Source organism: Ammospiza caudacuta, chromosome 4 (assembly GCF_027887145.1).
Source record: "Ammospiza caudacuta isolate bAmmCau1 chromosome 4, bAmmCau1.pri, whole genome shotgun sequence".
NCBI lineage: Eukaryota > Metazoa > Chordata > Aves > Passeriformes > Passerellidae > Ammospiza > Ammospiza caudacuta.
Genome location: NC_080596.1, coordinates 2,162,889 through 2,182,892, shown reverse-complemented (window position 1 = coordinate 2,182,892; position 20,004 = coordinate 2,162,889). Strand labels below are relative to the sequence as shown.

Genomic DNA, 20,004 nt, shown 5'->3' with positions numbered 1-20,004 from the left:
AAAATTCATGAGATATAAAACATATTTGACAACAGTAACTTCCATCTCCTCCCACTCCACGCTTACCTTTTGTGTTTCTATCTTCTTGCGCTTCAGTTCTGCTTCCTCACTAGAGTCCTGTCCATCAGAACTGGCAGCTTCACTCTGCAAAGTGAAAGTCTTCATGGAATTATCATCAGTGCATGTATTTAAACACTGAGTGATATGAGTGCCTACTCAGAATATTTTAACCGACTATATGACTAACATGGGTCAGTTTCACTAACTCCTTGCTTAAATGCAATGTTTACTTGAACAGAGCTTCGTCTCTGAGATCAGTGGGGGTTTTATTTGTTTGGTTTTTCAGGGAGGATTGGTTTTAAAAGATGTGAAGCTTTAGTAAGTCAGGAAAAAAGGAATGTGCCTCTTGTTGCAAGGAAAGTAGCCTACAATGCTGGGCTCTCACCTGCCACCCCTCATCACTGCTCCACGTTCTGCAGGTGAGGATACAAGAAAGGTTTGATGCTCTAGAATTCCAGGTTTTTTTCACAATATATACTGTCTAAAATATATGTCTATATAAAGCTGCCTAAAACAGAAGTCTTCCCCCAGGGGTAAAAGAACACACCCCACACTCAACTTCCATAAGTACTGAGTATTATTTCTAAACCAACCTTATCTCCACGAAGTTTTGCTCTAATCTGCTGACGTTCATTAAAGTTTTGTAGCCGGATCTGTCTCAGTCTTGCCAAATATTCCTAACACAAAGAAATGAAACAAGTTTCAGCTCTATGGAAACTCTCTCCAGTAAGGTTAACTTAAAATATATCAGATACCACAAAGAAATAAAATGAGTGAACCACCCCTCAACATTATTGTTATCACTCCACCAGCATATACTAATCTCCAGAAAAATTCTCATGTAATTAAAATGTATGTTTATCAGTATTAATTATAACCACATTTTACATTACTGAAAGCTAGGAAAGGTTGCATTTATCTCAACAGGATTAGGATATAGCTATACTTATATGTATCAAATTCAAGAGCCACTCTGAGAAAGACTGATGTAAGCAACTACTATTTTGATTATTTTAAAAACAAATACAATTAAACGCACCCAAACTTTAGCACATTAACAGTCAATTATTTCCTAAAAATTAAAAAAGTCCTTTAATTTTGTTACACAGATGGAACCATGCAGGGAAACTGGGCACAGTTAAGGTCAAAATAGTGCTATTTTTGCGATGAGCAAAGTGGCAAACATGCAGCAAGCATACCTCTTCCTCCTTGTTTCTGGATTTCCTTCCTCTTGCAGAAATGGACCTGCCTCCATAGGTATCTGCCAGGTTTTGCAGTGTGCCCTGTTTGCCATTTAATGGTATCAAATTTAAGGTGGCTGGGGCAGTAAAATTATCTGCTTTATCCAATAACGGTTCACTTATAAGAAACCAAATCCATCAAAGATCTGCAGATGTTCTGAAGTTAACCAATAAACCTTTTTCGCTTACATGAAACATATGACAGCAGTAACTAAAAATTCTGAGCAGCCAAAGAGAGAAATAAGAGCTCTAAGAATATAGTTGCTGTTTCCCTTCAATTCTGATTTTCTCATAGAAAATTTAGGTTAGAAAACCTAAATTGTGATGGGCATGAGTTTTCTACATCTGGATTATATAAAAATGGTAGCACAGGGTTGAGATTTCTGCCACTGCTGAGTTAAAAAGTGGAATGTTTTTACATTCTTAGATTAAGCTTTTTTAACAATAATGAGTCAAAAATCTAAACAAGCACTTAAATATACTCATTACACCTAACAAGCTGTGCTAAATGTCTAATACACAGGCAGTATACAGACTTGGTTCATGTGATGTACTCTGTGACTTGTCACCAAAAGGATTTCAACCTTTAAGAAAGTTCTGTATAGAACAGTACAAGAATCATTTGACTTCATGTTTTCTGCTTGGATTAAAATCAAAAATGCTTTAATTATTTTACTAATGACATACCACTTTTTTTTCTGAATAGATTAAAAATTCCTTGATTTGTTAGTGCAACACACAATAAAGACAGCAAGCACACAAACATATGATTGACCTTCTGCCCCATAAAATGCCTGAGGCTTGGGCCTTCTCAAGCTTGCATGTAGAGAACCATCAGTAAGTAAATACTCCAGTGAGGTTATTGACTGAATCCAAATATTCTGGATAAATAATCTCTCAGATTGAGAAAAATTAATAGCTCAAGGAAATAGCACACCACTGCACTTCAGTGGTTTAGCAATCAGGGGATCGGAGAACAAATTAAGGAATTTTGAGGAAGAGTAGTTTCTATACATTTATAAGGGCCCCATGAATGCTGGTTTCAGCTTGAGCATTAAGCCATAGAAAATGTAAAAGAATATTTTCCATATTCATCTTTTCAGAAAATATTTGGTTTTATTTTTAACTTTTTAATACATGTTCCTGAGCTTTACAAAAGCTTACTGGCACTATTGAAGGAATTTCCCTGTTCTTGGTTCTAACACTGAAGTTATTTTAGGTATTTCCATCACTGATGGTGATTTATATCACTGCTCTTAAGAAAAAACTGGAAGCAAGATTTTTGAGAACTGATTCTCTTTGTAGATTGTTTATTTTACTCATCTGCCACATTAAATTTTCAAAGACCAGGACTCATTTTTGCAACGCCACACAGCTACAGTGAAGTAGCAAATTAGGTCAGCAGCTGTCTTAAAAAACAGATGTCTGTAAATACCATCAACTCAACTACTGAGTCAAATTTAGACTGTCAGTTGAAAATTAAAATTGACAGCAATTATATTTTATAGAAGCTGGGTAAATTAGTGCCAGTCATCAGACAAAAGGCTGACTATTAGTTGATGATTTCTCTTTTCAGATCAACATTGTCCAAACAACAGTCCCATCCCCATATGAGAACAACTGCCAGCTAGTCAAATTAATTTCCCGCACAAATAGAGGGAAGCTGTAGATAACTTCCACTTTCAATGACAAATCCAGAAATGGACTTGGTACTCTGGCTTCAAGTTATAAGTCTTAAACATCTGGAAGTTACTTTAATTGTTCTGTAACCTCCCTGTTTTATTATGGGAACCATCTAAGATTAAAACGTTTAGGCTCATTGAACACATTAGAGAAAACTGAAAAACATTAACATGAATAGTTGGGTATCTTAAATTAACTGATCTCATAAATTCATATCAATGCTAATAAAATCAAGAACAAAATGGAAGCAGTACTGGTACTGCTAACAACTTTCCAAGAGGGAATGGTATTAACAACAACTTGCCCAAGAAGAGACAAGAATTGCTCATTTTTTTTTTTCAAAATTATTTACTGGTCTTGAAGGTTTTAAAAAAACAGAACCATAGTTTTAGAGAGGAAGACTAATTTTACAACATAAATACTAATCTAAGGACACTTTGCCATGAAAGCAGTGAATCAAAGCACCAAAAATTGCTCACTGTAAGTGAAATAATCCCTGACATTAGGACCTGGCTTTAAATCATCATCTGATTATCAGGTATAACTCAGGAGATGCTGCTATAAATCTGCTGTTGGTCTCATCTCACTGCTACTCCAGCACAGTCAGTTCAATTTCAGCAGCTGACAAAAATATTGTCACTGAATTGCATATGAATAGTGTAGAGAAGCACCCAAGAAGTAAAACCCTCCTTGTTATCAAAACACATAGTCATTTCCAATATATGTTTTAAACAAACTTCCTAAAGGAATAGTGAATTTAGAACCATAAGCATAAACATTTTATGATACTATCTTCTACTTAATTTCTAAAGAGTAAAGGTTTTATAAGATTCAGCCTTGACAGATATGAATGAATTCATAATACCTTTTCAATAAGCAGAATGTGTTTCCCTAGCATGCACCACTATGTCTGATCATTAGCTGTATCAATTTAATCAAACTTCAGTTTTGGTTCAAGCTACTGTATAACATGAAGTTTAATTTTAACCAAGACTTAAGCAGAAAAAGAACGAAAAGAATCTTCTAAAATTGACAATAGCAAGTTAGACACATGCAAACAAAGATAATTTGTTAATAAGCTTGAAGTAATGAGAAATGTACTACATGATTATGTTATGTTTTATCAAAATTAGCAAGGAAATGCAGAAAACTTATCTCCCATTCTCTCTGTTCTTTTCAACACTTAAGGAAAATATTTAGTCAGCATTTCACTTATGATGCTACTTCAAAGACTCACAAAGCATGCTGAAACAGTAACACACACAGGAAGACCAGATTTCATACCATGTGTCCCTGAGCTCGAGCTTTGTTTTCCATGGCTTCTCTCTTTCGTTGCCAGAATTCTTCAACTTGCTTTGCTCTATCTGCAGCTATCCATCCTTTTTGCCTGAGTAATTTCAACACAGCAAGATGAAAGTCTCTGAAATATGACACTGTAAACACACCACCCCCACTGTCCTCCCCCCCGCACTTATTCTAACTAGAACACGCAGGGGAAAAAACTAACTTTATATGAATAAGACATCTTCAAAAAATGCCTTTCATCAGTCAAAATACAAGCCACACTTGCACAAAATGGAGGAAAATAGGCTTACTAAAAGTGAGAAGAACTACTAAAAAAATAAATCCAAACCACTGTATTGTTGTCCTTCCAGATCCTTGTCATTGAAAGAAGAATGAATGTCAAAACACAGTCTTGGTATGATTGTTTCTGGAAGCGTCTCCGCTTGTTTCATTACTGTTATGATTTGTGAAAAATAAGATTCCTTCAAGATTTCCCTTCAGAGATGAGCAAGAACTCATCACACGAGCCAATCAGTAAGGTCAATACTGTGACAGCCCTTCAATTCTGTCCTATAATTGCAGTAAGAGTTTCTGCCACTTAGGGAATTACTACAGTGCTCAGTGTTCTCGCAATTCCTTTTAGAGAATCTTGGGGGACATTTTTTGTTTGTTTTCAAAGGGTCCATGAAGGAATTTTCCTACCCTAGAATTAGCCATAACAAGATGATTGTTTTTTAACAAGTTTCACCCCAGGTCAGGGACCTGCTTGGGAAGACATTTAGTTTACCATAACTGAGCATCCTGCAACTGAGTACATTTATAGTATCATAGAGAAACCAGATTCTGACAAATTCAGTAGAAGTAGACCCAGAGAAGTTAAGTACTAAAATAAAACCAAAACACTGAGAAATGGTTTAAGATATTCTACAACTGGTAGAATGATGAGGCCTTTCCAAGGTTCCCTGAACCTCCTTTAACTGAGGACAATTGGGGGTTTGGCAACAGTCAGGAAGAAACTGGAATATGCTGACAGCAATAACCCATTAGACTGAGGCACTTAAAGAAAGAATCCTTTTGAAATACAGGAAGCTCTAGTAATTCATAAATAATTATCACACTAATTAAAATACTCTCATTTTATTATTTTGACCCTTCACCCCTCAATCAAAAAGGAAATGAATTTTTTTCCAGATGCTACAATTCATTATAAGGAAGGCAGAGATAAAACCACTTTGATACAATAAAACAAACACTGCTCTAAAAAGGCAAGACAATCCACACATTTCTTTGGTAAAGAAACAAACATTTCTCAATCCTTGTGTACACATACCTGATTCACCAAAAGATTTTTACTCTATGTTTTAATTACATATGAACTCAATTGGTGGATATGAAATCTGAGCAAAGCCCTGTCATGCAGCTGAAGTCTGTCACACATCATGAACCTTACAGTGTTGGAGGAGAGGTCTTTCCAAAACCACCCAAGACAGTCCTATTTGTCTCAAACCAAATTCACAGGAACGTCTTATCTCAAAATTTTAAAAAATGGTTTTTCTTACTCCAAAGATGAGCAACTAATTTTCCTAAAACATTTCAACTTCACTTCTGCCTGAGACAATTTTTGAAGACTGTTGACACTGAATATATTTAACTTTACAAAAGTGGTAGTACAATGAAAGACTTCAACTTGAAGATTTCTCAGCTTCTTCAATATGTGCCCTAAATTGACTATCTTTAACAAAGTTCTTGCTATTTAAATTCTTTCTTTGAGTGGAACATCATGATCACTTGCCTTCAGCAGGAAGAATTAAGTCCAGGATGGAAATACAGCTAGGCTGGCTATGGTAATAAAGTTGCTTCTAGGTAACATACAAATACTTAACACATTTAAGATGCTAAGAAACAGAACCTAAATTTACAGCTAACAGAAATCCAGTCTATAAAGAGAAAAAAACCCAAATCTCTACCTATTTTGAAACTTCTGGGACAGTGTTTTCATTGAGTGCTTCCAAATTCATGTATTTGAGAAATGCTGAATTGTTTTCTCTTCCCAGTCTGTGTTACTTATTATTTCCAGCACTCTGCTATAGTTTCTCTCCATTTTAAAGCATTTAAAACAGTGTATCCAGGTACAGACAAATATAATCTAATATTTTCAAATGGATGAGTCAAACTGCTTCCTAATCTAGGCAAGAGTTGGGGACTGTGTGCTTTGTGCAAAACACTGAGAAAAAATAGAGGAGGAAATACATTTAACTACTGCAGGCAAAAGATGCCTTCCAGTACTGGGTTGTACCAGGTAGAATTTTAATTATCTCACAACAGTCCAACCTACTATAGGGAATATAAAATATACCTCAGACCTTTCAGAAATGTAATATCAATGTTAAGCACGATGTTATTGCTGCAAATTTTAAAATAGCAAAAAACCTATAATTGCAAATACATATTATATTAGAACATAAAATTGAATTAATTTAGTTTACAAGAATAAATGGTTTCTTTGGCCACTTCCTTTTTCTCACATTAACTTATTTTACTTCTTCCTTCATGGAACACATGATTGGCTCTGCAGAAGTTTAAATAATAAAGGAGAAAATCTGTGCCTCTAGGAAAGTCAGTTAGTAATGTTCACAGTACTAAACTTCCAAGAAAATGCTATTTTCCCATTTCCTAGTCACAGCTGCAGACAGAGTTCCTTGGGCAATATTATGAGATCTAAAGGAGAGCAAATAATTTTTGAAGAAGCTATTTGAAAGAGTGAAAACATTAAAAAGAAAATCAGTACTTGCTTACAATCTTTTTATATATAAAAATATCTTATTTACAGTAATTAGACTCAGGTCTTCTAATTCACTATTTGAATACCAAATTAGAGGTTGTACACCATTACAACACCTGGCATTCACATCGCAATGAAGAAAGCTCCTAGAAGTTTTCCACCAAGAATTCTGGGATCAATCTAGATGCTTTGCAATACTACAGACACTTCGGTGCAGAGAAGGCAGGAAAAATAAGATGATGGGAGAAAGAAGCATCTTGTCAGGTAACACAAAAAGTCAAACCATGAACAAAGCAAAGGAGGAGGCTTATGTTGTTATCTGCAACCACATGAAGCCACCAATTTTGTCTGAAATCTACTTTAGGTACAATTGCTTAGTAAACTATTTTTTCCATTATTGGAAAAGCCAAGATCTCCATTGGCTCTAAAAGAATTGTGCTCTGTGAGGGTCTAACACACAAACAGACAGCACAATACCAATGAATAGGAGTGATTCTGAGACATGCTCAACTACTAAATGAAACCAGACACAGAACAAGAATCTAACATGGAGGGACAGATTCACAGATTATCATAGTCCAACCTGTTTGCATTGGCTTGTTTAGACACCTCCTTCAATCTTTTCACTTTTTTCCTAACTGCACCAACATCGGGTAAATGGTGATGACCTGCAGGTCCCTTAGGAACTCCTGGACGTGTTCCAGGTGGAATTCCTCTGTAGATAAATATGTACAGTAACTTTCATTACTTTCATCTAAAGCAGAACACATGTAGTTTCTAATGGAAGGTAGCCATACCTTTCAACAACTCCTCGGTCTTGTAGCTTAGCCCTCAACTTGGCTTCCCTCTCTTCAGCTATTCGGAAGACATTTTCCCTTTGCTGTTGCATCTGGTCAAAAATAGCATGATAGTGTTCATAGCGTCCTCTGGAAGACACAGGAAAAGGACCAACACCACCTCCACCGACATAATACGGTGCCTGGAAACCAAAAGGGGTAGGGTGGAAATCACAAATTCTGCTTTTAATAGGCTCTTCCAATTTTTACCTCTTCAGCAAAGTAATAATACTAACATATTCTGCAACAATTATAAATTGGTCCTAGTTTTATCCCTGGCGTGCTCCTATTTTAACAAATTACAAGACAGATAATTTTTATTTTTTTTTATTAGGAGTCCAGAATAAAACACCACTTTAGCTTCCTTTAAAAATAGTACAGTTATCCATGAGTCATCTCTCACACAGTTTGGAAGTCACTGAAAATGACTGTTGAAGTGTAAACAGGGATAGGTAATATTACATGGCCAAAATCAAATTTTTAGCAAAAAAAAGGGATACATTCCAACTGAAGTAGTTAACAAGTGACTTAGAGCCAAACACACATTCTTTTTCATGAAGCTGGAAACAGTTGAGCACAGTTTTAAGTTTGCTGAATGGCACTATGTGCAGATTTATCTGAGAACCCCCTTTGCCACCCAGCCTATCACTTTATTTCCATCACTAGACTTGAGATGCTTCTCTACTAAAGCTCAGACCAGGAGAACACCTACCACAAGGCACTGCTCTGTGCAAATTATACCTGACATTCTCAAAGCATTAGAATTCCTGAAGAAATTTCAAGTGAAAATAATGAAAAAAATAATGTTTCAAGCAGCTGTGTACAGTAATAGCCAAGGATGGATGCAGAAAATGTGAAACTGGCAAAACAAGGTTAAGGTTGTCAGCACATGCATAAAAATGTTTCCTTTATGCCTGGGGAAAGCAGTCAAATAGCCCATGGTAGTAAATCTGTGGAATTTGTTTCACCTACAGTGTCAATCTACCTTCCAGAGTGGTCTGAAGTATTTAATATAAATTCAGAAGGTGAGTACAGATGTGACAAGTTTAAGACTGCCTGTTTAGAAGTTCTTGAAGAAACTGTATTTGACAATGGAATTTATCTCACATTCTGAGTTTCAGATGTTTACTGCTATCAATGGCTCCCCATAATCCAAATGAGAGTACTAAATCAAGGATTTACCTAGGCATTCAAACAAATATGCAGGTAGACTCTTGGTCTGAATAAAAATAACTATACAAGACTATGATTTCTACAAATAGAGGGAAAAGTCTTAACTTTAGACACTATTCAAGGTTTCATGCATCATTATTAGATTTCCAAAATCATTCAGTTTCCAAAATCTAAAGAAATTCTAGATAATAATCATCATTCTCCAGGCAAATGATATGAAGCAGGTGCTCTTCAACAGTCTAGAGAAAAGTTACAGCACCTGCTAGAACCACAAACCCAAAGCCAAACACTTGCCACGTCTTTCTCTACTTTTCCTCAGATACAGGTGCCAGCAATCAGACCAAAAATAAAAGAGGGCAGAATCATGCAGTGCATGACTGTTGTGCCTTTGTAAGAGGCTGTATGGCTTGTGTTATTGGAAAGCTTGAACAATGCTATTCAACGGCACTGTCAGGGAGTTGCTGGATATAGTCCTTGCATGCTGGAGAAAGGAAAAAGATAATTAAGTCAAGAATATTATAATAGTATATGGAAACCTGAAATGATGACAAACTAGCAGCCTGCAGTATGATTTGTACTCAACTATCCAATTTGAAGAAGGCATCTCAATGATTTTTCCACCTAACAAGATGTTTTACACCACTGACATTTGGTGAAAACAAACACACTCACTGACCTCAGTTTCCCTAGATAACTGAGAACACAGCTAACAATGCATCTGGAGCTACAACAGAACAGCTCATATGTTCACAGTAAAACTCTGAGTTAGTCAGAAACACTGTGTTCAGGAACACACGCAGCTCTCGTCCAAATGTGAGGATGCATGCATACCATGTTGTATGGGAGCTTGTACTGGTGCCTGCCAGCTTGATCTTGAAGGAGAGGAGGACAACACAGGAAGCAAATTACATTTTTTCCTTTTATTTTTCCATTAGATCAGCACTTTGTAGTTTTTAAAGTCTGGTATGCTTAAGTTAGCGTTTATATTTAAGCTTCACTTGTAAGATGTGTGGCACACATCCAAAGGTGATATCTGTTTTGAAAGGAAATATTTAATAGGCAGCTACTGAAACCTGGTTGGTGTTTGTGTATTCCTCATTTTTGTACAGAGAATAGTAATAAAACCTCTATCCATTTTGACTTTATTTCCCAAAGCTTGCTACGAAAACCCTACTGAAGATGTTTATGCCCAGTATTTTCACCACAACAAATCCCTGTGTTTCAATCCACTTTCTATTTTCAGACAGACTTACCATCATACTACTTAAATTCCTACACTGGCTCTGTCTGATACCCAGACCCTTATAATCAACTAAATTGATGAGATTACTTTCAAGGAACGTTACGTTTCCACAAAACTATGACATGCCCAAATAGGGAAAAGGAAACAGTCATGGGAATCAGATTAAATTATGTACAAAGTGAATGGCTAAACAGCACACTGCATTAAAAATAATTAGATTTACTCAGAAATTTTTACCCCCCTCCTGAACACCTTATTGATATATAGAAACACTTACGTTGCTAAATTACAAGGAATGTTTAGAAACAAGTCTTTAATACTGGGAAAGAGGTTCATTACTATAATATGAAAACCTGTGAAAAAAAAATTTAAGAACAAACTTGAATGTGAAAGAAGCTGCTCATGCATACACTCAGCACAGGAAAAGTAGCAAAAAAGCGGGTGTAGAAATAAGAAAGTGGTGTATGAAAACCATTACTAGCAGAAAGAGAAGAGATTCAGAAGTTTAGAAACATTTAAAATGAAAATTGCATGTAATCTCCAGAAAGCCAGGGAGGAGCTATTACAGTCTATCTCAAATTATCCACAGATTTATAATGGACAGCCTCAAGATTTGACCTCCAAGAGCAAATCCTTCTGAAAAGAGAAGACCATTTCATACAATCAAAGGTGGGGGGGAACACACTGCACCACATTTCTGCATCTGCTGCCAACCTTAACACCACTTCCACCTGAACCAAGCACATTCCTCCATCCTTGTTCCCTGGCTCTGTTTATTCGTTCCATCTGAAGGAGAAAACAATACAGGAAAACAAAATTCAAGGAACCACTAAGTAAAAATTGAACTTCACTCTTAACACATTTTAAACATATTTTACCCTTTCTTTTTCCAATCTTCTCATTTCATCTGCCTTCGGTAAACTGATCTGCAATGTGTAAGGATTAAACATGTTAAGGAACTGGGAAATGAAACTACTGCATGTTCTTACACACCACACCACACCACACCACAAGGTATTTCATGAAAATTTCTATGGGGGAATAAAGAAAAAGCTGAAGACTCTTGTCTACCTGCTCTCTCTGGCGTTTTTCCTTTTCAGGCAATTCTAACCTTTTCTTTTTTGAAGGTTCCTGAAAAATAAGCATATAATTTGGTATTTATTACTGAGCCATTACTCTGTCAAGTCTCTGTCAAGATGGGTTATTGATCCAATTGCTGTCCATAAAGATCAAAAAAAAAAAGAAATTGCTGCTATATAGTGTTTGGCAAAAAAGATGAGGAGGAAAGGTTTGAAAGTTGTATTTTGTCATTCTTTCTGTGGACTTGGCTTTTGCTCAGTTTGAAAACAGATGATTTCATGACACCCCAAATATTTTTGCTCCTTTTTTCTACTGGAACAATTTTCATCAATAGGGTTGGAAATGCCTGCATAAAAAGGTGAAACTTTGAATTAGACAGCATGATGCTAGAATGAGAGAAAAATTCTATCAGAAAACATATTCTTAAGTCACAACTGAGTGTGCACTAAATGGGGTTTAAAATACTTGAAATTCAGGAGGTTTGAAGTGAAAAGCACTGCTAGGATATAGGGGTACTTGTTCATCCTGTACTAAAAGGCAATGATTTTTAAATCTGTTTTGTCTTAATTTTTCTTCTCTGGTAGCATCACTCTTCATTACAATACTTTCTTTATAGAAACTCTTTGAGGGGGAGATTAAAATATTAAGATTCTCTTATTTGGAAGGTTATCCTGGGGATCTTTTGCTTGATACTTCACTTGGTTCCAACTCTAAGCAAGGTTCTTGTTACCTATGACAACACAGTCACCACTGAATACCTGTTAAAGAGGCAGCTATAGTTAACAAAATGAGCTGTTTATTCTTATATTCTCAAAAAAGCCATCATTACCCTTAAAGCATTTTTTTCTGACCATACTAGAACACACAGAGCTTCACAGCACTTTCCTTTGACAACATTCTATCCTGTCAAATGGATAATTTAAAATCAAGTATTGCAGACGTTGGAAACCTTTAGAGACTTGTAAGAATATAATGTTAATGAAATATTTCTAATTAAAGGAGACAATTGTTACACGCTCCTCTGAAAAGCCAGCTAAGTGCTGCAAGCTCAGACTCAGAGAAGTAAATTTATATTGTAAGTTGTAGGCACTGTTTCTATCCTGCATCTTATGGGGTATCATCACTAGGTACAGCTCACAGAAAGACTGTCCTAAAATAGCATCACTGACTCCTTCCATGTGGGAAGAGGATATTTCCTCAGTCTCTCCCCTGCCACATTAAGTCTCAGGTAAGTTGGGTAAGTGTTGGCTGCTGAAACCCATGACAAAGACCCATAGATGGCTTTGCAACCAAGTCTTAAAACACATAAACCTTGTGATTTCATAAGGACACACAAAAAGTCTGCACTCTCCCTTTCTTGCTTTTTCAAACTGTGTCTCAAGAGCCAACAAGGCTTGTGTGATCAATGAGCTTCTCTCTAAACCTCTGATAACTGTTGAACTTCACAGATAATTTGTATCTCCAGGACAATTTTCTACCCACCAACAACTTCCACAGATGGATAGAGGTCTTAGTGCTATGTTCCCTGGAGTGTCATGGAAGAAGGGGAAAAAAACCCAAAACAACCAAAATAAATCCCACAACAACAACCATGTTACTTATTCAGAAGAAAATCTCAACTAGTTCTCTTGCTGAAGCAGCAGCCTCTTGGTTCTAGTTGTCTGGCATAGCTCAAAACTAGCTGCAGCAAAAACAACTCCTGACTATGCAGTAATTAACGGAATAAAGAGAGAAAATAAAAGTTTTATGTAATCAGGAATACAAATAAGACAACAGAAAGAAAGGTTAGAAGTACTCTATGACAGTATACAGAAAACTTTCTAATCGCCTCATGAAATTACATCTGGGTCACTTCTCTTTCAATTACACAGTTTCTCAGCCTAATAACACTTTGTAAAATGGCTAGAAAAAGTTTGCTTATTTAAAAAAAAAATTGAAATTATTTTGGAACAAAGAAAAAAGATGCAAAGGTTCCAGTGTCAATGATCTTGGTATACCTGACAGGCTTCCAATATTCCTATGAGTGGTTAACACCAACAAAGCAAATGAAAACACACGAATGTAATTCAGCCTTGGAATTAAAACCCAAGACTAAATAGGAGTTTAAAAAAATTATATTAAAACCAACTAAACAAACAATTAATAATGAAGCAAGCCAAGCATTTAAACTACTAGTACTACTTTCTCTGCAGGTTCATGAAGCATGTCCACATACCAAGACATTTTGAAAAGGAAGGCACAGTATTTAAATAAGATTTGAACAAAACAGCTCAATTTAACTAACTTAACTTCTTACCTGTCTAATTTTAGTCAATGGCTTCTTCTCACTAGGCTTTTTAGGTGCACCACAAGACTTCCTGATAGTTAAAGGCACTCCATATTTTGCAGCAGGTTTGGTAATTTTCTGAGCTGGTGCAACTGAAGTCAGTGTTGGTTCTTGAACTGGTCTTTGAGCTAAAAAGAAGAAAAACCCCACAATAAAAAACTCCTGGTTTTGAGCTACCCAGGCTGGCCAGTGTATGGTATTTCCCTTTCCCAAAGTCTTAGAAAGCAAAACTAGAGACAAACGGGTGAACCATGTGTCCGGGACCAAAGTTGTGTCTGAGGCCCTGCCATATTTGGTCTGCACTTGTGCACATCCACAAGACAATGAGGAAAACTTTCCTGTGTAACTGGTGGGAACTTGACCCTTGAAAGAGAAACAATGCATTGGTCCATCAGTGGGAACTTAATTTGTGAGACAGGAGTAATGCACAATGGAGCTGTTGTTAGCATGGAGGTGGGATCACGAGCCACTCTGGTGTAGCTGGAAAAATTCCACTCCTGAGGAGAAGCCTTGAGGTGTGGGTCTGGAGTGGAGGGGTGACAAGGACTGGATGCACACTGTGGATCCATGGGATGCCCTGAAGGTGCACTGCCTGCCTGCTCCCTGCATGAGCCCCATGCTCTCCCTGTCCTTTGCCTGCCCAGTGGCTTTGCAGGAACCAGGGGTTGGTATGTATTATTTGCTACTGCTAGCAATAAAGCAAACTCGCTCTGCACTCACATCTGGGTCTCAGGTTTGGTGTGCATGGGCATCCTCCTGAACCTGTAACAAATCACTAACACTTTACTCACATAAGCTGATGTATTAGCTTGTCTAAGTTTAATGTTTGATAAGAAATAGAAGAAAACAATTCCTTCTTAATCCTTCAAGCTGTATAACAGACACTTCACTCAGCTACCTTGCTTAACTGCACAGTGCTCATGTACACAGGGAAGAGGGCTCCTAATGGAATGCAGAGACAGGCCCCTCCCCACTAACAATGCTGAACTGAAACCTGGAATGCTAATGTCACTCATAGAAGATGAGTTCTAAAAGAGCTTCAATGGCCTTCAGGGATATTGCATTCCCCACAGAGTTCCTGAACACACACCAATATTGTGGGTTTGATTCTGGGTTAGGAGGGCTCTCTTACCACAGAACAGGAGGTCAGCAACACTAGCAAAAGATACCAAAGCCCTTGCCAGGGCATCAGATAATTACAGGGAAATAAAATACCTGGGAAGGAAATCTAGGGGAAAAAAAGGCAAACTAATGCAGTAAAATGAAGTAACACCATCTTGACAGAATTAATCTTTGTTAACACTAGCAGAAATTTTACTGAATTACACTGAAGCTTGGGCTTTATCTTGGAATCTCTAATGAAGCATCCCACATTTTTTTGGAAGAAATCATACTTCTCATTAGCCATTTTTCATTACCAAGGGATAAAAATAAGTCATACAATCATAGCATATGAATTAGTTCCATTATTTGCAGTCTACACTGTCTCCCTAAATTACAGACCCATAGCTTGTATTTGCATCATTTGTGTCCAACATATGTCCAGCTCCCTGGGGGAGGGGAGGAAATTCCTTCTTCTCTCTTTTTTTCTTGAAAATCCTACAGTCAGGTATGAGAGCACACAAAAAAACCCTAGTAAAAGAACAAAGCTACATAGACATCAACTTACCTGGTGAAGCATGTGGTCCAAACTTGTGGAAAATTTTGTGACTGAATTCTTCTGCAATAAGCTAAACAAGTGGAAGAATTAGTCAATAGTACTTGTGACCAAGGCTAGGAATAACTCATTTTCAGACAAGCGTACCATTAGCAGTAAGCATCTAACTAAGAGCATTTACTCTAAATTACACAAAAATAAATACTGAACTTTAAGCATTGGATCTAGTATTACTAGACTCTAGTATTACCAATATGGAGCTGGAGTATTTTCAAACATTTTTGGCATAATTACTCAAGTAATTTTAAAAAGCAATTTAGTCTGACTTCTGGGTGGCACATGTTATCTCATTTATGAACTAGCTAAGAATCTAGGAAAAAAGTTAATGTGAGCATCAATACAATTTTTATGCATAATTAATTTTAGATTTCTGAGTAGCTGCCAAAGTTCACCTCAATTTCTCATACAGCTAGTGTCAAAAAATAGTTCTTTAAAAATGCTTGCAGTTTTAAAGTGTTGCTATCCTTTTCAAGATGGGAAGATGACCACATATATGGGTATCTGGAAAAACACATATGGTGTGCTGTAAGGCATATAAAATTAGCATAATGAAATATGAAAGCAGTCCTACTGAGCTGAAAAAATTGAGACAAGACAAAGAATATTCAAATATTAATAGGCCATCATCTTAAATACTGTAGGTAGTTCTGAACCAAGCACCTCCAAACCTATACAGCAGAAATGAAAACTATTCAAGGAAGAGCAGCAAGGATAAATGAAAAGTGTCAGTTCAGGAATAGTCTTTACAGAATCTTGAACTACTGAGATTCCTTTGATTTGTACCAGTCAGTTACAATGGATGATGAGGAGTTACAGCTTAAAAAAAACCCCAAAACAAGAACCAACGTGCAGAACTTAGGGCTCTGCACATAATGGCAAAACAAATTTTTAATCTGCAGAGTCTGGCATCAAAGATTCTGTAAACCAGAAGGCACACAATTTCCTACAGTTTCTTAGTAATGGTATTTCAATTATCTTGAAGCTTCTATTTGAGTGGTAAGCTGTAGCAACTGAATTATGATGTTTCCACAATAACACCTTTACAGAAAAGAAACCTGACTCTTTAGTATCTTCCAAAGAGCCCCCTCTCCTTTTTAAAAATTAATGCTAATTTTGATCTGCTCTTTAATGCAACTTAGTAACTATGAAGTTAAAGAAAGAATTTACATAAAACTGGAAGATTGATTTCCTGATATTTAAAAATGGGATTTCAGCAACAGTTGCAACATCCTGAAGATGTCAACTATGAAATAATTTTTAAGCTTAGACTAAGGAAAACAGAGGACAACAGCACTAGCCATGGATGATACTGCAATAAAATAAGCATTAGAGCTGTATCACAGAATGACCACCTCCTGCTGAATACGAATGTACCAGACTGATACCAGTCTGGTTTACCAGTTTCGTAAAAGGTGCTTTCTGTGTGGGGTTCTTTTTGGTTGTTTCAAATATTAGATAACACTTCTAAGTCACACACAGCAGTAGTACAGCTGGAAAAACTGCATCTAAGTATTCATACTCCATCTAGGACAAACTAGTATCACCATCTGGAGATAGAGACAGCCTATTACTAATTATACTTTGACTGATTAACCCCAAATAAAAATTTCATATCCATTCCAGCTACTGGAAACAAGACCAGATCAAACTATTACTGTTGCAAATGTTAGAACAAACTTATCTGTAAAGACTTCTGAATTTTACCTTTCTTTGGGACTTCAATCTGAAGTAAGCTGAAAGTCTATTTCAACACAGAAATTCAAATTATATATAGCCTTTTCAAGACATTTCTTTAGTTGTGAGTTAGAATCCATTAGAATTATTTATACTGCACTTCCTCTGTGTCCTTTGTCTTCTATATTTATTTACCTCATACCAGTACTATTATTCACTTGTTAATCTTGATATCTTTTGACTAGATTAATATTAAAATGACATTATTAGATATAAAATAATATGAATAGATTTTAAACACAATAGGAAGTAACTTCTTTGAGGGTACATACACATGATACATTTAAACCTCAAGAAATTAAAATATTATTTAACTTAGCATTATTTTCCACAACAGGCCCTCAGGCCATTCCAAATTACAAACAAAAAATGGATTGAAGAGATTCTATACAGCAACAATGCTGAAATAATTGACAGCAGCATTTTATGAAAAGATACATATCTAAACAAATCATCTCAGTACTGATTCCTCACTCTATAGAAAAACACACAAAACAATGCACTTCAGAAAATGTCACTTTGGATTTACTTATGGAAACTACAAAAAACACTTACTAATTTGAGACTTTTCTTTACAGTCCATTGTAAAACTAGTTTTTCCTCAACCAACCCTGTCTATAAGAAAACTATTACTCCAGTTTTCCATGTAATATACTAACACTAAGACAAAGAAAAAGGAATGTCCTATGATGTTTTTATTAGCAAAGTTAGAACTAAAACTGAATCCATACCTCTGGTGTGAGAAATTTTTCAACCCGTTTGGCTAAAAAGTTTTTCTCCAATATGGAGTTTACTGATGGTCTATTCCTGGGATTCCTTTTAAATAGCTGTGACAGCAGATTACGTAGGTCGTAGGAATAATGCATAGAAACAGGAGGAAAAGGCCCAGAGATTATCTTCAGGACCAAGTTCTTCATGTTACCAGCTTCAAACTGTATCACACAAGGAACAGAACAGTTATTCTTATCACCTGTCCTTGTGCAAGGCTGCACATACAGATGATGAGGAAACCAAGCTAACAGTGTGCGCCTTCCTTTGCCTCAACACACATTTTCAAGGCAACACACACATTTTCAAGGTCAACACTAGCAGTTCAAAATAATCTGTTGCCAAGCATACAAATTAAAATTCCAATTAAAAATACATCACAATACAGGTACTTCATACTATGGAGACATAATGTTGCTAACAAGCAATTACTTGCCTCTAGATCTAGACTGACAATGATATATAACTAAGGAAAAACATAATTATCTGCTTGATCTCCTCTTCCAAAGGCTTTGAACCACAACATGCCTTCTGCCTTTTTTAGCAACCTCCCATTACAAATCAGAGAATGTGAGGTATTCACACTCATTCAGAGTGAAATCCAAGGGAATGCTCAGACTTCAGTTTAAGCTCAGGTAACAGAGAGCACCATTTCAATTCTTTTGTACAATAAAAAGAAAACAATATGTATTACCCAGCATACAGAAAACAAATTGTTGACATCAACTTTCCAAAATTAAACACTGTCAGCAGTACTGCCACATAAAAGATCAAGCAAGAAGAAATTACAAAAGCTTGAAATGAAATTAAATCCTTATCCCTTGAAAATAGTTCTTTCCATTTTCATGTTACAATCTTTTTCTTTTAACAAAAACAGCTACTAAGAAGCTACAAACAAAACAAAATCCACAAAAAATCTGTGAAAAGGACAGGAAAAAACCCCAAACATTTTCCTCCCTTCCTAACTGAAAAATGGATGATGAAGACATACTCTTCAAACTACAACACACATACATAGAAGAAAAAAAAAATGGAAAAAGGCAACTCTTCCATATTGGGAGTTTTTTACAAGTCCTATTTCTGTTCTAAGCAGAAACACATTAATCCATCTGCAAAAAAGCAGAATAAAAATTCAGATCTTCAATGAAGCTTTCAATGAATTCAAGCTTTTTTGGAATAAAACCTAACCCAACCAACCAAAAATCCCAAACAACAACAACAACACCACCAACAAAATCCCCAAACCAACCAAACAAAAAACCCTACAAATGCCCCCACTATTCCTAGTATCCTTTATTATAACAACTAACAATTTTTTCAGCTAATACAATCCATTAAAAACAAAAGCGCCAACAGAGCTGAGAGACTGGCATGGAGCAAAACATCAGTGAACAGTGTTGCTTGGCACAGAAAGTGGAGATGAAAATGCTGAAGGTAACTTTCAAACAGCTACCATGAAAGCATTTCATTAACTAAAATATATCTGCATGATATCAGAAATAAATTCTGTTTGAAATCACTATTGTTTTATAGACACAAAGTTACTACTCACCGCATGTTTAAGTGTACACATTTCATAGAGAACACAACCAAGGGCCCAGATATCACTAAATGAAAGAGAACACATTATTTTAACACTTAGTTCTAGGTTAACATTGCCAGTTCACTTGTATCTCTGAAGTCTATCTCTGAAGAGGAAAAGGGTGGATTTTTGAGTATGCACAACCTCCCCTCTATGGACTTCTTTGACCCTGCAAAACCCCAATGAAACAAAAATCCCCAAACTAATTCATCAACCAAAATAAGGCCATCCTGAAAATCAGATTATGCTATTTTGTCTTTTGATTTAGAACCATCTCAGCCACAGAAATCAGACAAAATATGGACAAAGGCTTTTTTTATTTAAACATATACATTTGCCTGAGGTCTTGTAATTAAACAAACAAAATCCAAAAAACCCTCATCACCAAATTCAGCAAACACAATTCTCAAAGTCAATTTATTCTGTTTAGCAGAATAACTAAACTTACCCTCATTCATTACAGGATTGGGTTAGAACACCATTGAATAATAAACC

General features: G+C 36.1%; 1 protein-coding gene across 10 annotated transcripts in view; it reads right to left on the bottom strand.

Moving 5' to 3' along the window:
* Window positions 1-20,004, bottom strand: part of NEK1 (NIMA related kinase 1) — a 43,952-nt gene that overhangs the window by 15,570 nt on the left and 8,378 nt on the right. For 2 of the 10 annotated variants that reach the window (XM_058803126.1, XM_058803128.1), the window contains 13 exons: window positions 19,480-19,534; window positions 17,891-18,091; window positions 15,378-15,438; window positions 13,679-13,836; window positions 11,374-11,433; window positions 11,181-11,228; window positions 11,017-11,088; window positions 7,848-8,029; window positions 7,634-7,765; window positions 4,269-4,371; window positions 1,260-1,343; window positions 654-737; window positions 67-159 (listed from right to left, as the gene is read on the bottom strand). In XM_058803126.1, coding sequence (XP_058659109.1) covers window positions 67-159; window positions 654-737; window positions 1,260-1,343; window positions 4,269-4,371; window positions 7,634-7,765; window positions 7,848-8,029; window positions 11,017-11,088; window positions 11,181-11,228; window positions 11,374-11,433; window positions 13,679-13,836; window positions 15,378-15,438; window positions 17,891-18,091; window positions 19,480-19,534 — 1,333 coding nt within the window. Of the gene's footprint in view, window positions 1-66; window positions 160-653; window positions 738-1,259; window positions 1,344-4,268; window positions 4,372-7,633; window positions 7,766-7,847; window positions 8,030-10,579; window positions 10,656-11,016; window positions 11,089-11,180; window positions 11,229-11,373; window positions 11,434-13,678; window positions 13,837-15,377; window positions 15,439-17,890; window positions 18,092-19,479; window positions 19,535-20,004 lie in introns of those variants that run through there. The other 8 variants (XM_058803129.1, XM_058803130.1, XM_058803131.1 and 5 more) reach the window with 8 other exon arrangements.